This window comes from Haliotis cracherodii, unplaced genomic scaffold (assembly GCF_022045235.1).
Source record: "Haliotis cracherodii isolate W230 unplaced genomic scaffold, xgHalCrac1.p SCAF_1, whole genome shotgun sequence".
NCBI lineage: Eukaryota > Metazoa > Mollusca > Gastropoda > Lepetellida > Haliotidae > Haliotis > Haliotis cracherodii.
The window spans coordinates 29,424,227-29,445,396 of NW_027266264.1; the positions used below are offsets into that span (position 1 = coordinate 29,424,227).

General features: G+C 41.3%; 1 protein-coding gene across 2 annotated transcripts; it reads left to right on the forward strand.

Annotated features, from left to right (window-relative positions):
- The first annotated feature begins 368 nt into the window (after nucleotides 1-368).
- On the forward strand, nucleotides 369-20,880 carry LOC139463058 (SKI family transcriptional corepressor 1 homolog-B-like). Of its 2 annotated transcripts, none has more exons than XM_071244558.1 (9): nucleotides 369-457; nucleotides 7,996-9,512; nucleotides 11,372-11,402; nucleotides 11,872-11,934; nucleotides 15,365-15,412; nucleotides 16,186-16,260; nucleotides 16,925-16,999; nucleotides 17,791-17,856; nucleotides 20,303-20,880. In XM_071244558.1, the coding sequence occupies exons 1-9, from the start codon at nucleotides 424-426 to the stop codon at nucleotides 20,395-20,397; spliced, it is 2,004 nt and encodes a 667-aa protein (XP_071100659.1). In that variant the 5' UTR covers nucleotides 369-423; the 3' UTR covers nucleotides 20,398-20,880. The 2 variants fall into 2 exon arrangements, with proteins under 2 accessions (XP_071100659.1, XP_071100660.1); XM_071244559.1 differs by having other exon boundaries at nucleotides 11,872-11,925.
- Nucleotides 20,881-21,170: the final 290 nt, after the last annotated feature.

Sequence of the window (21,170 nt, forward strand, 5' to 3'; positions counted from 1 at the left end):
GAGAGTGGTAATTACGATCGATGCGGGCTTAATCACGCCCCCTACCGGAGCTGCGGGAAGTCTTTTGTAATCATAATATTCCCTTGGTTGACTGAAGCTGTCAATGAGCCAGCCAGTAGCTGGCATAAACAAAATAAGACTGGCGCTTGCCATATGCTTGTAGCATTGCCGGTGCATTATTAATTATGTGGCGATGGTTATAAGGATAACTAGTAGTACGGTTATTTCTTCTTGAATTAAAGCAGTCACTCCCAGACGTGTCACAATAGCGGCAGTAGACAGACTAAGGTGTGAGCTCTCGTCAGAGACAATCTCCTAACAACTTACCTGTATTTTGGGATCACACATCTGTGAGGTTTTCGCCTAGTGGGGAATGTGCAAGCACTGTTAACTTTCTACATATTCTGATATTAAATTTGAAGGATGAGCGAACCGACAGAATTCTCGGAAGAAAACAGTGAGTACATGTGTATTTTATTTCTTTATTATTCTTATACATGTATAAACCCATTAGTTAATCACAATTGTGTTGTGTACTTGTTTTCTAATCCCATGTGAAAGGGGTTAACCTAAAGTTGCCCAATAAAACGGTTTTAAGTAATTAATTTACACTTCATATTGTAATTTAAAGAGGGTTTTTTTCCAAGTTTCCCAAGTTGCAGGTGTTTAGCAGGCTGCAATGTCGTCGCTATAATCAATTAACAATTAAAACCTAATGATTCCTAACTTCTGAAGAGTTAAGTTAATTATTACACTTACTGAATGCCATCGATGGATTATTCAAGAAAGCCATCAACCAGTTTGAAATTGTTTTAAAAGTCTATTTGACGATTAGTAACCATTTTGAGGGATATATTGTAGGTTATGTATGGAGAATTACGACACTTCGAAATATATCTCGGATAAAGCGAAATGTTTTTGCATACATTGATTGCAAACTACACAAAATATCTCAAGCCAAGTAATTTATATCATGTTTTTGTTGAACTACAGTGCATATTGAACAGTATAATATTACATGATCTTCTTGAAGAACAACCATATGTAATATCTCAGGACATACCACTTACTGTGTATGTATATCTCAATCCATGGGGAAGTTATATGTAGCTACAATTAGTATTGTATTCAAATACATGCAATGGACTGTCACTCTATATTTCATCAGGTGTTCTGTAATTTCTTCCTTTCACGTAGTTGGTTTTCATGTTGTTATCTTCCACAAATTCACAGATACAGACGTGCATATCTTCATACCTCAGTGATCGCCAATTGTAGGTTAACGTTGGTCATTACAGTTTAAGGTAGTTTGATTCAAAGCAGGGGTCATACTGCTCATGTTAAGATGTAAACATTTTTCAGAATCAAATATTGATTTGAAATTGATTATCAAACTGACTTCTTCATCTGATCAAACCTTTAAAATCCATCATTTCCATGTGTTGCAGTAACACGTGATCTGGTTAACATTAATTGCACAAAATATAATTCATTTCATAATTTCCTGTGTTTTTAAATCATTTAAGTTCTATCGCCGCGCGCCATTAGTACTCCAACTGAATAGGGCATATCATTGACTGACTATTAAAATCTGTTTTTTTGCGAAGTGTAACAACGGAACACGTGTTAAAGAAAGCAACTTCTTTGTATTTTATTGGATATAAATCATATATAATATGTCAATATAATACTTTATTATTTCATGGCTTAATAAATATGTGCCAAACGATTTAGTTACAATTATCATAATTATTATAACTCTAGATTGCTGATGACTTGTAAATGATGAAATATTTGAAAAGCTTTAAAGCGGTTTGTTGTTTAATTATCACCAAAGAAAGAGATGAGCTTGGACCGGTGTCCACTAAATAGGTGAACGCGATGCGACTCACTGTGTATGCTTTTGCTGTTAAATGTTGCTGCTATCATCATGAGTGGATGACTATAGACGATGACATAGAATTTACCGAAATAACTTTTAAATTGGCCATTGAATGTGCATCAACGGAGGCATCGCCAGCCCTCGGTAAATCATTCAGCGCCTCTACATGAAAGTCATGAAATGTAATTGAGTCAAAATTGTCACCTTTGTCTTGCAACATCTAAGGATTTATCCTAAATCTCAGCTTCGGCTTTTAATCAGCACTTAGATAATAAGACGACTGTGGCATTTAGATAGTAAGCAGTTTTAATATGTTTCTATTGTAAAGGTGAAATGATTAAAACAAAGGTAACTGTATGTCTGAGAATACGGACTGTCAGGAACGTTTGGATTAGGTTCTGCAGAAATTCTGCCAGCCGTTGGTAACCATGCACGCTAAGACTAAGTGTCTCTTTGACGATATGGCAGTATTTCATAACTGCATTTCTAACGCATACCTGGCACGGTATACATACAAACTGATATCTACACATACCAGTGCCTCTGATATATACACACCTCCTATACGATACATCTCCTATTCAGGGTATGGGTATTAACATCTATATCTAGACATCAGATAATCCCAAAAGAAAGCGTTTATGTAAAATTAACTTCCATCAATCTCAGTGTTACTGATTATCATGATCTTTTCATAATCCTGTTCCGTTTTGAGGACATATTCAAACTCATGGGGACACATTGTCCAGATCGTTTCAGTTTGTATAATCGTTTAATATATTTCTGAATTATTTGTTAAAAAGTTATAATAACCCCTAACAGCCCCTGGGCTGCAGTGTGTGGTACTGTTTAGTCCTGTCAAGCGAGCCTGTGCAAATTAATAGCAGACAGATGTCAACCCTGTTCTGTTCTCCTGGTGTTGTACAGCTACCAATAGTAGCATCTTAACACCGTGAACATCTTTTCTAAACCTCATTCTACAATTACATATCCAAATCTGTGCACGCGACCGCTGACAATGCGGCGAATGTTGTCCATGGTGGAAGTATTGTCTGCACTTGCCGAGGCAGCAAAACATGCACAACAACGCCTATTTCCTTCACCGTGGAATCGTGCGACAATCCAATAATCGCAGTTTGAGAGTCTAGGGGAGACGAGAGAAGACAACGACGTTGACAATGGCAGCGGCGTCATGGGAATACAAAGCTAGGGGAGTTATCACCCATCTAATTTCCATTGCGAATGTTTGGTCTTGTCCGGTGGAGCGGGTGATGGTAATCCTGTATTGGGGTCCGTCTCTGACGGGGCCCGTGCCATATGCTAGCTGTGTTGGAAACAAGCCGTAATTAAACCCTAAGTGCGGAGTCGGTGGTTAATCACATCTGAAAACACAGAATCGACCGGTCTCTACAAAGGACCCATCTCTCAGGACCTGACTACCATATGTCGACAGATTTACAGAAATTTGACCTTCTGTAATTATTTTCATTATTGTCACCAATCTGAAAAAAGTGGATTGTTTCAACATTTCACATCCCATGGTTCTTTTGTTCTAAATAAAGTATTTAGATCGCCTGTGTCCTGATCGACCGGCTGCCGTCTTAATTACCATGGCTGCACTTAACGGGTTAACGGTACTAGGTGTATTTGTAACGGTTGTTTAGACTGTTACGGTAAACATAAATGGATTACAGAAACACACAGATGTGCCGACACGGTACACACACACCTATCACATGTTTCTCAGTAAATAATGCTTGTTAATTATTAATCTAAGAGCGGCGAGTGAACACTGCAAAGTGAACGGAACATTGTCTGCAAGACACAGTGGATAGCAAATGTACCGTTTTTCGTCTCATTGCATTAAAGAATTATGCACTTTTATAAAATGGTTATCTTTCCGCTTCATCTCCATCAATAGATCTGTTATAGTTATATCATTGTTATTATTTTGTGAAGAAATGATACAAAATATTTATGTAGAATATCCCTATATGAAATCATAATTCAGTATTTCGACGAAGCGCCTTATTGATTAACAAAGATCCCACCTAAATCATATAGTTGACTAGTTGATGCGATATCATAGGATTTATATATTTAGCATCAGATAGTTTCTCTTATTAAAAGGTCATTTAGATATGGGGAAATATTTCGTCAGACTGACAGACAGCGGCCGGAATGGAAGGTGTATTTTGTCCGTGTTTACGACATCCTCTTTCCCAGTGATGCTATGAATCTTTCTTGAGCGCTACGTTTTCCAGATACTGAACAAAAATGGTCACAGTTGCTTGTGTATGTAAATGTTTAATTAGCACCTGGTAACTTCGCCTGCGGTTGTCAATCAATATTTCATATTCGTATTTTCACAATAGTGGCAAAGTGTGCTGGTCACGTGATTCAGGTTGTTCATGACGGGAACTGGTCACTCTGTGTCATCAGGCCATACCTTGGTCACCACAATCTGATAGGCGTATACGATGAAATTAAATATAGGAACATAAATAAGTTTTCACTCACCCACTTTTATACCAAATGAATGTAAATGAAATTTAAAGTAAACACCCAAAATGGTATTAAAAACCCGAAACGGGTTTAAACCGTTAAAGTGTATGCGGCTGAGAGGCACCTCGGACGTAAATCATAATGAGTTTTCGTTCCTCTGTATTATTTTAAGAAACGTAAAATTTTATATTACCTTGTATCTAGTTCTTCTTTGCTTGACTTTTGTTAGTATGAATACAGCGCTGTTGCCCAGATGCTAACGTAGCACTTTTTTAGCGTTTGACGTCCTTGTGTCTATAAGACTTCTTATCCCAGTATAGATAAATAGGTGAAAAGTGGGAAATACATTCTCTAAATCTGACCACTGTACAATATATAATTATATATAATGCCAGTCAGCTTTATTTGTGTCACGTAAGAACATGTCCGAAATCTTCCACAAGTTAGCAAATGTCAACTTAGTGTTTGCCTGAAAGCACGCTTACATCAGACCCAAACTTGAAAGTTAATTTTATTTCACAGATGAAACATGTTTAGGCATGAAAATATATCATATTAGGTCCTAAACAACAATTGTATTCCATTCCAGAGATAATATGAATTCTGTCATTTTATCGTCGTTTTCCCCTTTCCTCCTTCTCCTTGACTATCACTTAACTTTGTCTCAGATTTACCGTATATTTTACTTTGAAATTCTATCAAGCAAGAACTAAAATCACTATCGTTATTCATTATACAAGCTAAAGACGATGACTAAATATAATATGATTTCATCAAAATTTAATACATTTACAGTGTCTTTGATTAGAAATAGGATTATGTTCCTTTCTTAAATCAAAACACATATGTATAATATGTCAAATCTATGCTTAAATAGTAGCAGTGAATACACTTCACCTACAGACACCTAATGGACACTTAAGTTTTATGATTATAGATTCAAATAATAAATTGTTCATATTTATAGATAATCATAAGATAGGGAAACATGTTATACCTCTTAGAATCAATATACACATTTGATGGCAAGGTAAAACTTGTAGCAATTCAATTGAGACGTACAATTAGCTCGAGGTTTTAACCGGTCCGGCAGCTTCATTGGTGACAAAAAAGTGATTTCTACGAGAGCATTCTGTGAGTGAGAGGAGGCGAGCGAGATGATTGGCCCCGTGGCGTGGTACCCCCTGCTTGGGCTGTGTGCGGAATGTAATTGTCAGGCAGTCACTATTTAGCTTTCTGGGTGAGTTTCAATAGCATTCAGCGTTTGGAATAACAATTTATACGACCGAGGAAATGGCTTCTTTCTCGGATATTCTACAGACACAAAGAGTTTTAAATGATACACGAATATCTATCATAGATGCTTTGAATGGACGTAAGCCTCTCATAAGGAAGTACTTGGTATCTTTGTGGAGTGGTTATTCTTTCAGCGAGCCGATGACTGGCAAAATATTTCCAATGTAAAATTTAATAATGAATAATCAAAATTTCATAGATATCGAACGCAATGTTATATCAAATAAATACGGACACATTATCTGAAATGACATTCAGAATCCCGCCTCCCCTATCCGTTCTTAAAACAAATACATACATGGTTTCGTTGATAAACAACAGTTGATTCATTCCACACAAGAAACGATGAAGCACAGCGGTAAGAATTGACGCTCTTCTATGCGTCACAGCGATGTCCCAATGTCAGTTGTACACGTGGGGTTTATTAGATTTCGTCTCCGATATTTTGTGTCCTGTATCCCTACACTGAACTGTTGCAGAAACTATCTCGGGAATTGCGATTTTAAAATATAGAACCTACGACGCATCCAAAAAATACTGCACATTGAGCATGTGGCGTAGGAGCAGTGGGGTGGTGAAGAGGATAAAGCGTTCGTTCGGTACCCGAAGGCCCGGGTTCGATTCCTCACGTAGGTCGTAAGTGCAATGTTTGAAGCTCATTTCTGGTGTACTCCGCCGTGATATAGCTGGAATATTGCTAAAAGTGTCGTAAAATCAAGTTCGCTCACTCACATATGTTGTGCTTAACGGGAATCGTATAAGGAAAGGATAGGTGGGGAGATAAGTCGTTAAAGCGATAGCTCGTCGCACCGAAGACCCGGGCGCGATTGCCCACATTTGTATAATGCCTGGTTTACATTTGTGGCACACACTGTCATCGCAATTCTGAAAGAGTACCTATAGCGGCGTAGAAGACACCTGGAATACACGTGATGTAAATACATACTTAATTTATACGTGACATAAACTATTCGTAACATAACGTAAAATAATCCCGTGCCAAAGAAACACCTATTATGAAGTTATACTTTACAATACATTACATACAGGTGATATAAACTATACCTAAAAAACGATGATATAAACTATATCTAACACACATTTGATATAAACTATACCTTACATAATGGTCATATCAACTATACCTAACACATACGTGACCCGTGAAGATCGAGGGTAGAAAAGGTATTCAGCAACCCATGCTTGCCGTAAAAGGCGACTCTGCTTGTCGTAAGAGGCGACTAACGGGATCGGGTGGTCAGGCTCGCTGACTTGGTGGATGAATGTCATCGATCCCAATTGCGTGGATCGATGCTCATGATATCAATCACTGGATTGTCGGTCCAGACTCTAAATTTTAAAGACCGACGTCATATTGCTGGATTATAGCTGAGTGTGGCGTTAAACAACAAACAAACAATAACATATACGTGATATAAACTGTACCTAAAAAGATGATATAAACTATATATGACACACAGGTGATATACACTATACCTAACATAATGGTCATGTAAACTGTACCTACACATACGTCTTATAAACTATACCTAACACACACAGGTGCCAGAGACTATAGCTGACACAGGGGTGATATAAATTATGCCTAACATACAGGTAATATCATCGACACCTAGAATGTAAATCATAATTGGCTGTAGAGTGTGTGGTGTATACGTACATGCATGTTATATGGTAAAATTATAGGAGACTTATTAGGGATTTTGTACCAATTCCTTGTCTTCGTTTGTTCGCGCTGTCAATGTTCCTGGTCGAGCCGTGTTCTGCTGTACATTCGGAGTTGGCTGTAGTATTTCACAACTATGTAATGATTTATTCATCTCAACAAACGTTTTTAAATTTTTATTTGTTTTGTCTGATTAAATCCACCCAGGAGGTCAAAGCATCGATGGGAAGTATTCAGCCATTCCCCAGCCAACAACACATATAATGCGCTAGATTCAATTCACCAAGTGAATTACCACAGTGCTACATTGTTCTTATTACACAAGTTTTTGATCACTCATATTTCATTACCCGTTCCCCAGGGAATAAACAAGCCAAGCTGCTGGAAAGTTTTCAATCACATTACCATCTCATCCTACCGGGTACCCATTCACTGCTGGGAAAAGACAATCTCTTATGTAACAAAACCAACCTACTTGGTAGTGTGACAACATCTTGGGGTCGTATATTGCAAGTGTATATTAAATACTGTTTCCTATTAGTAATACTGGTCTGTTCTAGATGTCGGAATTCAGAAATACATTTATTTTCAGTCATATATGTAACTCTCCTACTCTCCTCCACAGATGTCAGTGCGGGGTCGCCCACCAGCAAGGCGGAAGACACCCCGAGGCCACAGAGCGCTGAGAATGAGGCCGGTCCCATGTCCCCAGCGTCCAGTTGCGCCAGTCCCCCGGCCCCGATCACAGTCTCAACCACCCGCACCCCCATCAACAACAACCTCCACTACCCGCGCCAGAACCATGTCAGCAACGTCATGCTGGTAGGCATCCCAATAGTATCTCTGTACATTGATGGCAAAGAGCGTCTATGTCTTGCCCAGATTTCCAACACCCACCTCAAGAGTTATTCATACAATGAGATTCACAACCGCCGTGTGGCCTTGGGCATTACCTGTGTGCAGTGTACCCCAGTTCAGCTCGAGATCCTCCGAAGGGCCGGGGCTATGCCGGTATCATCTCGTCGCTGTGGCATGATCACCAAGAGAGAGGCTGAGAGACTTGTCAAGTCCTTCTTGGAGGACAACACCCCGCCCAAGCTGCCGGAAGACTTCAGCTTTGATGTGCAACATGACTGTGGTTGGGGATGCCGTGGCTTCTTCGAGCCATCGCGCTATAACAGCTCCCGTGCAAAGTGCATCAAATGTAGATTCTGTAATATATATTTCTCCCCAAATAAATTCATATTTCATTTTCATCGTGCACCTGACGCCAAGTACAATCACCCAGATGCAGCAAACTTCAACTCGTGGAGGCGTCACTTGAAGCTGACGGAGGGAGCTGCTGACGATACAACGTTTCTGTGGGAAGACGTCAAAGCCATGTTCAATGGCGGGAGCCGCAAACGTGTTCTCTCGGCCTCCCTGTCGAGTGCGTCCTCCAGTAACTCTGTAACCAAAAAGGCAAAGATGCCCACAGACACTTCGTACATGGCGGCCAAACCGTACACTAACCAGTATCAGTCCTTCGGCATGTTCTCTCCCCACAGTAAGCAATACCAATATGGCCCTGTGAACAATTCCTACGGGTATTCCCAGCCACCCCATAACAAGGAATCTAGTGAGCCCCACAAGTCAGTCATGTCCCCATCTCCCTGGGCGGCACAAAACAATGTTGGTTTTCCCTCTTATGATTTGTTTTGGGCGAATACTCTTGCTTTATCACGATCTGGGGCAATACGGAATGGGTACTATTCCAACATGTCCAAACACATGCTAACAGACTCTTTTGCCCGAGCAGCTGGACAATCAGATAAGAAACTTTCAAAAGATGAAGACATGAATGACAACAAGGCCCACACTGATCGACTCTCAGCTTTCAGACCTGTAGGTCGCACTGCGCATGTGCAATCAGGTGACCAATCAGGATCCGAGCGAGCGGAGAGCTGTGCGAGTCCCGATGATGAAGAGAATGAGGAGATTGACGTCACGTATGACACCGATGATGATGAACATTTGAGTGGATCAGATGATGACGTCACAAAGACAGATTGTGACATCTCCAAAGATGCGTGTGATGACGTGGCTACAGGGGAAAGTCAGGAAATCACAGAGGACAAACCAGAGAATGTTGATCCCCAAAAGGTATAACAACCACCACATTATATGTATAACAACCATAATTGAAACATCAATGAACAAAATCAAAATATCAATATATCGACCTGAAATGAATACACAGTAACCTTTCTGTTTGGTTCAAATTATGTACAGTTATTAATATTACTAGGTTCCGTATTGGCGGTGAAAATACCTCATCCTTTCCATCACAACTGGAAGTATTCTAAAATATGTTTATTCAAAATAATTATTAATGAAAATTTCCAAAGCTTCCCAAACATTTGTTTGTTTCCGGTTTCAAGCCTTAATCAAGTCCCCCGACCCCCAAACAGTTTCTCATAATGGCTAAACTACAAAATCGCGGCATTGTTGGTATTTTATGCCACTAGCGTACATTTGTACTACTGATAACCCATTGTCGCCATTTCAGCAGGTTTGTTTTGTAACTTATCCTATTTAAAAGTAATAGTGAAAAAACACCGATCTACCTTTTTTTGGGATGGGCTTAAAGAGAAAACACACATGTTTTTGTTTTTGCCTCACATAATTTTTGTTCCCACATTTAAGTTTTGTTTCAATTTGAGCTCGCGTGTAATGAGTGTTTACGTAATACCCTGTACTGTTCCCATCGGGGCTGTCATTGCGGGACCCCCCACATAACCCCAATCTAATTAGCATCACAAGCTATCTACCAGCTGCTGATGTACAAAATGACAAATCGATTCAGGCTGTTAATTTCACTGCGTTTATTTCATCAATGATAAAGTGCTGCACGATCCTCAGTTACAACTGTTTAACGGTTTGATTTGATGGAGAGCGTCAGCACTCCAGTGGTTCCTCGTGTATTATTGCGGCACGTACACGTTATGCATTGACTCTCATGTCGTCAGGCTTTGCGAAAACATTGTTAAGGAATTGATAACATTTGATAAGTGGTATTTATATAAAAAAAATTCTGTCTGTCTGTTTATCTATCTATTTATTCATTCATCTATCTATCGTTCTATCTGTCCCTCCAGTTATATTTTTATCGTTCTATCAATCGCTCTTGCTGTAGTTCTATCCTTCTGTCGTTCGTTCTATCTATTCATTTTCAAACCAGTCGGCAAATATGAACAAACACCGACCGATTACGCGAGTACATGAGCAAAACTAAGATCGACCCCCGCCGTTAGATGTCTCAGATGACAACCCACAGATAATTCCACCGTCATTTCTCCGAATCCTGACGGCATGTATTAAATTTCGGACATACCGCATTGCTCACTTTGGCTGTATATATACAGTATTATTCAATCTTTAGAGATAAACTATTAAATCAAATTTGCATATAAAAGCTAATTTGATTCAGTCAGTGGTTAGAGATGCCGGAAAGCGGGAGAAGTCCGGCACCTTCGCATGAAAATTGCAGCGACTGCTCTCTTGGGTGGGCAAGGCTTTCATGGAGTATTGTTCTGTCTGGTGTTTAATCATGTGTTTGGTTGAGACGGTCTTAAATCCTTAATATCTTTCCATTTCACTAACTCCTGTGTTTGTGCCCTCTTCAACACTAGGTACAGACATCCGCGCTAACAAAGCAGTCTTTGATAAACAATGATGGATGCTTGGAGTGGCATGATTACGTTTTTAAGTATTTAACAACGTAAAACAGTTCTTGATGTTATAGAGAGTATCGATCTTTGGCATATGACGGGGCATGCGAAAAACGGCCTTGTTTAAATTAGTGTAGAATGACGCAGTTAAAACGTCCCGACAGAATAAATGACTCGAGACTGATTTCAGTCCGAACACAAAGTGCGAGTATTCTTGATACCGTGTTTCCAATGACACCTTGACACGGCGGGACTTCAGACTATTCATCAATATTCCATTCCATGTTTCAGGTAGAGCAAGAAGAAACAAACAATAATAAAGGTAAGTTAGTTTTTACACCATCCCAATCTTTACAAGTTAAAAGGCTTATGTGTCTTAAAAAATAGCCTCAATAAAGAGTTTTTGTTACCTACATATATCGATTTCAGGGACATCGGATTAACATTTGCCTAAGGTAACATTCCGCTATGAACAATTAATGATTGGTATTCCAGCTATACATGAAGGTAGACATAGTCCCGTTTATAGAATGATGAGAATAATGTTTAAGTAATGAAAACGCAAATCGTTGTAAGTGCCGTATGTATATAACTATCGCTTTGGTATGCTTTAAATGTGCCGGGTGATTGAATAAGCATGATATTTCAGACAGAGAAATGTCAAGGGGACATCATGAAATATTTCTCGTTTAACTTGACAAATCTGGCACGATACGTATGTAGAAGTTGTCGGAACGCGAACGTTACGGCAGTAGTGAGCTCATTGTCATCGCTGTGCATGTTGCTTGCAGGAGAGGCGCAGGCTGTGATCGAAGACGGTGCCGAGAGGACAATGGCTGACTCAGGTATGTCAGGTGAGTGGAGAGTTGACGCTACAGAGTGAGAAAAGGGGAGTTTGTGTTAGAATGTGCTGGACGTAATGCTAGAGGGCGGGAGATGGGGGAATGTGTTAGAATGTGATTGGCGTGATGCTAGAGGGCGGGAGATGTGGGTTTGTATTAGAATCTGATTGGCGTGGGTCTGGAGGGCGGGAGAAAAGGGGAGTTTGTGTTAGAATGTGCTGGACGTTGGTCTAGATGGAGGGAGATGGGGGTTTGTGTTAGAATGTGATGGACGTGATGCTTGAGGGCGGGGAGATGGGGGTTTGTGTTAGAATGTGATGGACGTGATGCTAGAGGGCGGGGAGATGGGGGTTTGTGTTAGAATGTGATGGACGTGATGCTGGAGGGCGGGGAGATGGGGGTTTGTGTTAGAATGTGATGGACGGGAAACGGGAGGGCGGGGAGATGAGGGTTTGTGTTAGAATGTGCTGGACGTGACGCTAGAGGGCGGGGAGATGGGGGTATGTGTTAGAATGTGATGGACGTGATGCTGGAGGGCGGGGAGATGAGGGTTTGTGTTAGAATGTGATGGACGTGACGCTAGAGGGCTGGAGATGGGAGTTTGTGTTAGAATGTGATGGACTTGACGCTAGAGGGCGGGGAGATGGGGGTTTGTGTTAGAATGTGATGGACATGATGCTAGAGGGCGGGGAGATGGGGGTTAGTGTTAGAATGTGCTGGACGGGAAACTGGAGGGCGGGGAGATGAGGGTTTGTGTTAGAATGTGATGGACGTGACGCTAGAGGGCGGGGAGATGGGGGTTTGTGTTAGAATGTGATGGACGTGATGCTGGAGGGCGGGGAGATGGGGGTTAGTGTTAGAATGTGCTGGACGGGAAACTGGAGGGCGGGGAGATGAGGGTTTGTGTTAGAATGTGATGGACGTGCTGCTAGAGGGAGGGGAGATGGGGGTTTGTGTTAGAATGTGATGGACGTGATGCTAGAGGGCGGGAGATGGGGGTTTGTGTTAGAATGTGATTGGTGTCGGCCTATAGGGAGGGGAGATGGGGGTTTGTGTTAGAATGTGCTGGACGGGAAACTGGAGGGCGGGGAGATGAGGGTTTGTGTTAGAATGTGATGGACGTGCTGCTAGAGGGAGGGGAGATGGGGGTTTGTGTTAGAATGTGATGGACGTGATGCTAGAGGGCGGGGAGATGAGAGTTTGTGTTAGAATGTGATGGACGTGCTGCTTGAGGGAGGGGAGATGGGGGTTTGTGTTAGAATGTGATGGACGTGATGCTAGAGGGCTGGAGATGGGGGTTTGTGTTAGAATGTGATTGCTGTCGGCCTAAAGGGCGGGGAGATGGGGGTTTGTGTTAGAATGTGATTGGTGTGGGTCTAGAGGGCGGGAGTTGGGTGTGTGTGTTAGAATGTGTTGGACGTGATGCTAGAGGGCGGGGAGATGGGGGTTTGTGTTAGAATGTGATTGGTGTGGGTCTAGAGGGCGGGGAGATGGGGGTTTGTGTTAGAATGTGTTGGACGTGATGCTAGAGGGCGGGAGATGGGGGTTTGTGTTAGAATGTGCTGGACGTGATGCTGGAGGGCGTGGAGATGGGGGTTTGTGTTAGAATGTGATTGGTGTGGGTCTAGAGGGCGGGAGATGGGTGTGTGTGTTAGAATGTGTTGGACGTGATGCTAGAGGGCGGGAGATGGGGGTTTGTGTTAGAATGTGTTGGACGTGATGCTGGAGGGCGGGGAGATGGGGGTTTGTGTTAGAATGTGTTGGACGTGACGCTAGAGGGCGGGGAGATGGGGGTTTGTGATAGAATGTGCTGGACGGGAAACGGGAGGGCGGGGAGATGGGGGTTTGTGTTAGAATGTGATTGGTGTGGGTCTAGAGGGCGGGAGATGGGGGTTTGTGTTAGAATGTGTTGGACGTGATGCTAGAGGGCGGGGAGATGGGCGTTTGTGTTAGAATGTGTTGGACGTGATGCTAGAGGGCGGGAGATGGGGGTTTGTGTTAGAATGTGATTGGTGTCGGCCTATAGGGCGGGAGACCGGGGTTTGTGTTAGAATGTGATGGACGAGATGGGGTTCCTTTTGAAAAATTATCGCGGATGTAACGTCTGAGAATGAGAAGAGGGCAGTTTGGGCTCGAATGCCGTAGAGGAGACACTAAAGGGTTGGGATGATGGTGATTGTGTCACAATGACATGGAAATGAAACCAAGATTGATAATTTGGTTTGACAAACGGTTTCCGATTAAGATGTACAGGATGCACCCCCTGCGAGACGACAGTCGACGTCACTTGGCCACAAATACATCTAGAACCTAAGCGTTTACGTGTGTCGTGTGATCAGAAGACTTCATTGTGTCATGTGATCATCATTTCCAGGTGATCACAAATGCTACCTGTGTGACGTTATCATATAACACACCCGAATTACATGATCATTAAATGCGGGCTGTCGAATGCCCTTTTTGTATGATGTTGTCGCTTGACAAACAAGTGCCATTTGATGAGTGTGGCCATGAGACATACCTGTGTCACGTGACTAGTATTATGAGCTTAGTGACAAAAGGCGTGGTGGCAGTCCACCAACAATGTACTCGGCTTCCGATCCATCAACCTCAGTGTGTTTAATATAGAAATAATAAATCTAATCTCGTCAACTTACAAGTATCTCTTAGAAATTTATGACAATAATATCTGTAGCACGCCGCTCATGCATGGGCCATTGCCTGCAAGCCATCCTAGAGACAGTAGATCTGACTACACTCCGTCACTGATCAAATATTTACTTTAATTGGAGAATTATTTATGTATGAGACACTTAATGACATTTTTGATATTTGCGACCACGATAAAACACAGCTAAATACCGAGTGCTTGTACGAAGAGACGTTCGGGAGAAATCGGAGACCTTTTGACGATGTTGCTGATGTTGTAGGGAAGAAAACAGCCCCATCTGTCAGTGTGATGAGGAAATTATTTATCATTTCTGATAAGATTTACATCTGAGGGGGACTCCGATACAATAAATGTCACTGCAGCGTTAGTGGAAAATCGCTTGTCTTTATGAATACATTTAATGATATGGGTTGAGTATTGTTGATTATGTGGAAGGAATTGACATTCAAACATTCGGGGAGACATCACACCTAGACGAACCTATAAATACGTTCATAGTGGTTGTCATGGTGATCAGTACGGGGAATACTTGGCATTAATTTATTGATGCTTTCAGTTTGATTTCAAATATTTTAAAATAATTATCCCTTTCTTATACTGTAATTGTACTTCCATGTAAGCTTACACCGGTACACACACCGATATATGTGATGCATCAGATCAACTCGGGAAACATAATCCAATATTACAATAAATATTAATGTATTAGATTTGTTGTCAGAATATATAAAATATGGGAATGTAAAATAACGTGTTTTATTTTATCTTCAGATCAATCTGACGGTGAGACTGAGAAGGAGATGGTTAATTTCACTAAAGGTATGTATACATTGTCATTGTTAACTGACTTTAGTACATGTACATTCAGGAAGTCAGAAAGAGACGCTTGGGCATGTTAAAGTGCATGTAAAGATTATTTCCTGGCTGAAAATATGTAATAAGTAATAATATATATATATACGTCACATGAACAGAGAGCCCGGCAAAATTTGAATAACATTGTGTCTTATCTGTCATATATACATGTACTACTAATGATGAGGTGAGGTGAAGTGAGGTGAGGTGAGGTGAGGTGAGGTGAGGTAAAATTGGGTTATCGTCGCGTCCAAGATTATTGCATTTACATGGCGACATGCATGCATGTGTGTGTGTGTGTGTGTGTGTGTGTGTGTGTGTGAGAGGTTGATGCCGATTTATAATGCTATACCATGCCGCAGTTTAACATTAATACCCCACTCAGACACAGTATACTGACTCCGAGTCGACCAGTCCTTGTTTTAGCTCCTTAATGCTGAGCGCCAGACAGGGTAACATCAAGTACCATCTTTTAACGTCTTTTGGTATGACGCGGCCAGGGATCGAACCCCGGACCTTCCGCTCTCCGGGCGGACGCTCTACCACTAGACCACGGAGGCGGTCTACTAATGATGCGGACTATCTGTGTCAGCCATGTACCCTATCTACAAATGGATTAAAATTGTATTATCACTGTCCTCTTTAACTATTGAAGTAACTGAAAACAAATAATTTGTGTTTAAAAATGTGTTGAATGTTTATCCCAGGGTTAACGGATGATTAATTGTTTGTTTCAGAAGAGCTTTATGAGTATTGGAAGAAAGAAACAGACAACCGCAGGAGAGTAGAGAAGGAAGTGTCTGCCATGAGAGGTACGTCAGATGTAGCAGCTGTAGCAAGTACCTGTGTCAGCGTGGAGAATACAGCTGTAGTAATCACATGTGTTGTAAGGAATATAACTGAACAAATACATGTGTCAGTGTAGAGAATACGTGTGTAAGTGTGCAGAGCACAGCCGTAGTAAATACATATGACAGATTTGGGTATACTGCTGCAGTAAATAGATGTGTCAGTGTAGAGAATACGGCTGCAGTAAATACATGTGTCAGTTTAGGGAATACGACTGTAGTAAATACATGTGTCAGTGTAGGGAATACGGATGTTGTAAATACATGTGTCAGTGTATAGAATACGGCTGTTGTAAATACATGTGTCAGTGTAGGGAATACGTCTATTGTAAATACATATGTCAGTGTAGGGAATACGGCTGTAGTAAATACATGTGTCAGTGTAGGGAATACGGGTATAGTAAATACATATGTCAGTGTAGGGAATACGTCTTTTGTAAATTCATAAATAAACAGAGAATAGTACAGTTACACACTCCTTATTAAATAGCTAAAACTATAACAAGATCGGCCCGTTTAAACAAGCATTCTCCTCGTGAACTAGCATTCATCATATGGTCCGTAGGCTCCCTCTGCAGACAGACATGTAGGGCTTCCTGTTGATACCATTGCATTCATTCTGTTTCAGAGACGTACAGTGAGCAGGTCAGCCGGGAGAAGTCGTACCGAGACGAGATGGCGCACCAGCTTCAGGTTGTCAGAGGTAGGTCTGCAGTCATTACACCTATATGCATATCTATGTTACTTTTGTGTGTTTGTTGGTTGGTTGGTTAACGCTACATTCAGCAATATTCCAGCTATATGACGGCGGACTGTAAATAATCGAGTCTGGACCAGACAATCCAGTAATTGATGTCATGAGCATCGATCCACGCAATAGGGATACGATGACATGCATCAACCAAGTCAGCGAGCCTGACCACCCGATCCCGTTAGTCGCCTCTTACGACAAGTATATTCGTTCTTTTATAGCAAGCATGGGTTGCTGAAGACCTATTTAACGGTTTTGCGGTTTCTGGAAGCATCAATGCTTAAACGATTGCTTTTTCAGCTAATCAAATGCAATGGAATCCCTTGCAGGCAATTTACAAGTATATTCATTATAATATATGTCGGGATATTTGGTGAGGTTCAGACATTACATTCAGCGCTGAAGTCTGTTTCCTGAGATTGATTTCCCGACTGTGCTATAAAAAAACTCTACTGTAAACTTTGGAGCATTGTGATAGCTTCTCAATGTTTGTTTTTCTTGCTATTTGTTGTTTAACGCCGTACTCAGCAATATTCCAGCAATATGACGGCGGTCTGTAAAACATCGAGTCTGGACCAGATGTTCCAGTGATTGACATAATGACCATAGATCCACGCAACTGGGATACGATGACCTGTATCAACGTCAGCGAGACTGACCACCCGATCCCGTTAGTCGCCTCTTACGACAAGCATGCTTCTCAATGGCATCTATGTGCTAAGATACACATGTCTGTGTTTCAGATACTCTCACCACGGAATTGGAGCAGGAAAGGAAGGTTCGCTTCGCACTCCAGCAGAAACTGAAAGGTAGATTATGTTTGTAATACCATCCGCCCACCTTCCGTCCGCGACCAGGCTCCGCCTCTTTAAAACTACGTTTAACTAACATTCAACCCAAATGGGTTTTTTTTCATGGAATTAAAATTGTCTCTTCTGTAGCGCTTTGTGTTTACGAGAAGGATAGTGGGTTTTTTATAGTATTTGTTGCGACTGTTTTATTCACGCTTTTACTTTAACACGAAACAAGTAAATATTGAGCCTTGTTCGTTGCAACCAACTTGCTTTCCGCCCACATAAATCTGACACATCACGATGTAACTAGAATATTGTTCAAAGCGGCGTTAAACCCAACTCACTGCTAGGACAATTAAAGTAGTTATTTGTCTTTCTCTAAATGTCCTTTCGACTGTCTATGCCTTTGCAGAGTCCCCTTCATTCACCCTACGGCCGCCGTAACTACCCTCTAACACAAAATCATACAAAAGCTCTTAAACGATTAAATGCACGTAAAAAACAAGCACATTTACACGCACAAACACAAACGCAAGCACTAGTTCACATACAAGCACATGCACATCGTCACTACGGAGCAAAAGGACTGTCATATGTGACCATAGGGTTCCCCACACAACCACGCCGCTCACCCCACGCTCCAGGCTTTAAGTTGCATTGAAGGTGGACGCTACATGCTCCACGCTTTACTCTCCGCACAATACTCGCCACGCTCCGCGCTTCATGTGGCGGTCCCCTCGCCCCGCTCCCCATGGTGCGCCCAACTATGCCCTCTACGCTTTACGTGACGTTTTACAAGCTCTTCTAAACATGGCGCCCCCAACGCTGCACGCTGCGCTCTTCACACACCACGCTGCCCTCCATGCGCACCGCACTACATGGCCTGTCCAACGCAGCAGTCTCCGCTCTCTACTCTCTCCGCGTTACTTTCCATGCTCTAAATTCATAGCAGGGGGCTCTAACCAATGGAATGAAGTGATGACGTGTTGGGTGCTTTCCAGACTGTTGTTATATTTACCTTTATGAACAATACACTAATTATTGGTGGAATCGTCTATGTTTAAATGTTATCAATGATAATTTACCTAGTTGTTATGAGTTTGGCTCCAATATTAAATATAGATTGCCAATGTTGTGGCACAAAAAACCAAGATCAGAGCATCTGTTGCATTTTGACATGTGATTAAGAAAATTGGCTTGAAATAAATCAAAATTAATTTCTCTTGATTGTTTATTATTCCTGAAACGAGAATTTGAAATGAGTCTGTATTTAGGTTTTTAAAATATCCGAGACGCTATACACTGTTGGAGGGCACTCCAGGAGAAGAAAGTTCGAGGCGATTATGGCGTACAATTGTCTCGTGTTATCTCTAGGTCTAGCTAGCTAAAGGTTGGTCATTCACAGGTGATGTTTGAAATACAGAATAATTATAATTTTCATTATCTTAAAGCAAAGATACTTTAACTGCTTACCCGGGCTCAAAATGCCACATAGAAAGAATAAATATTTATTTCTAAACTTTAATGACTCGAAACCTGAGCATCCCCTGTGATTTTGTCCAAGATGGTTTTTTTCCAAAACAATACGTTGTTACAAACTCTTTGAGATTAATTGAAGTTGAAGTCAGCGCTTGTGTCGACGATTGCTTGTGGCGGTGTATCATGTTGCGCTCTGTCGTGGTACGGCTTCGTGTAATTATATCCCCCGAAGCCAAGGGGATCGTTGTTTCACAGGCAAATCCTTCATCTGCTAACAATAACATCGATAAAATACAAATAAAATATATGAAACAGCAAGAAATGTAATGTTAAATAATACATTGTGTTTGTGTACCTTTGTACTCCTCGTCATCCAAACATTGAACAATCAATTACTTGTGAGATAAAAAACGACAGAAACAAAATTATTTTTAATAAAGCATTGTATGATTAGAATCGGCATCGTTAAATTATGACTATACATTTCCGTAGGGTTAACACGATATTTTGTAGTTTAATCACCACAACATATAGATCGTGTTTTCAAATTATGGTCTGGGCTTTTCAATCCACGTGTGCTATCCATGAAATGTGTGAGCGTAGCATCCTGGCGTATGTCAATCCGGGCCAACTGGAACACACATCATCACCACAAGATCTTTGCTCAAGATTCATATCCTAGACACACCTCAACACATACCGAAGACACTTACAGAAAACACTAGACGCATGCTCCAGACAAATCTCCCCCCCCCCCCCCCCCCCCCACACACACACACACACATCATCTAGACACATGCCAGACGCATACCCGAGACTCATGGCCATTCTCATGGCACATGTTCCAGACACATATTGTGGGCACTGTCCCAAGCAACACATTGTAGACACGTACCCAGACACACCGTCTAAACTTATGTCAGACATATCATCTAGATATGTGTACATCTCTATATCTAACATTTTCATATTTTAATTGCAGAGGCGCACGATGCCCTCCATAGTTTCTCCTGCAAGATGCTCGCATCCCGACAGTGCGACGAATGCACGTACAAGGAGTCCCCTTTGCCCCGCTAACAACCCCCTTGTCTGAAGGGGACGGCTGGAACATCACCTACATCGTCCTCGCAGGTTACTACAACTATCTGCTTCAACGCCTGACCATCAGCATTTTTAATCAGCTGACGAGGACATTCCCTTTCCGCATCCTGTGTGAATAGTGACTACGGACAACGGTTCTTTCAGCCAGTGTGTGTCCGATGTTATTTAATCACGTATGACCACAGAATCACATGCAAGCCCTCTAATAACGCACATATATAGTTTCGTCTTTCTTGTAATGCATAAAGTTTAATGCGATAGCAGGATAGCCCACACCGATTGCGTTATGTGACGATAAATCTTATTAATATCAATGTTATTTGTACATAGCCCCTGTATAAGTGCTATAACGTCATCCCATGTATATTATGACTTATTTATTGTAAATGTTAATATATTACTACTGTACATATAGCTGTTGTAGCTGTTGTAAGCATGTCAGGTTGCTCTGGTGTACATACGGTCGGAGGAGGCGCTCTTGTAACAGACAATCTTTGTTGATGTAAAATGAATAGATTTAATAAATACTTAACCTATATACAATCCAATTGAGAATTGTATTCTATTTTGTCTTTGACATGATACAATTTAAACGTAATATTTCCGAAAGTTTCAGTAACGGAATTATAACCACATCTTAGGAATCATGTTGCGGGGATATTGAGATGAGGGCAAGTTCTCACCAATTTGATTTCAATCAACATCGATATAGATGTACCTACCTACCAAATCAAACATCCTGTCTATGT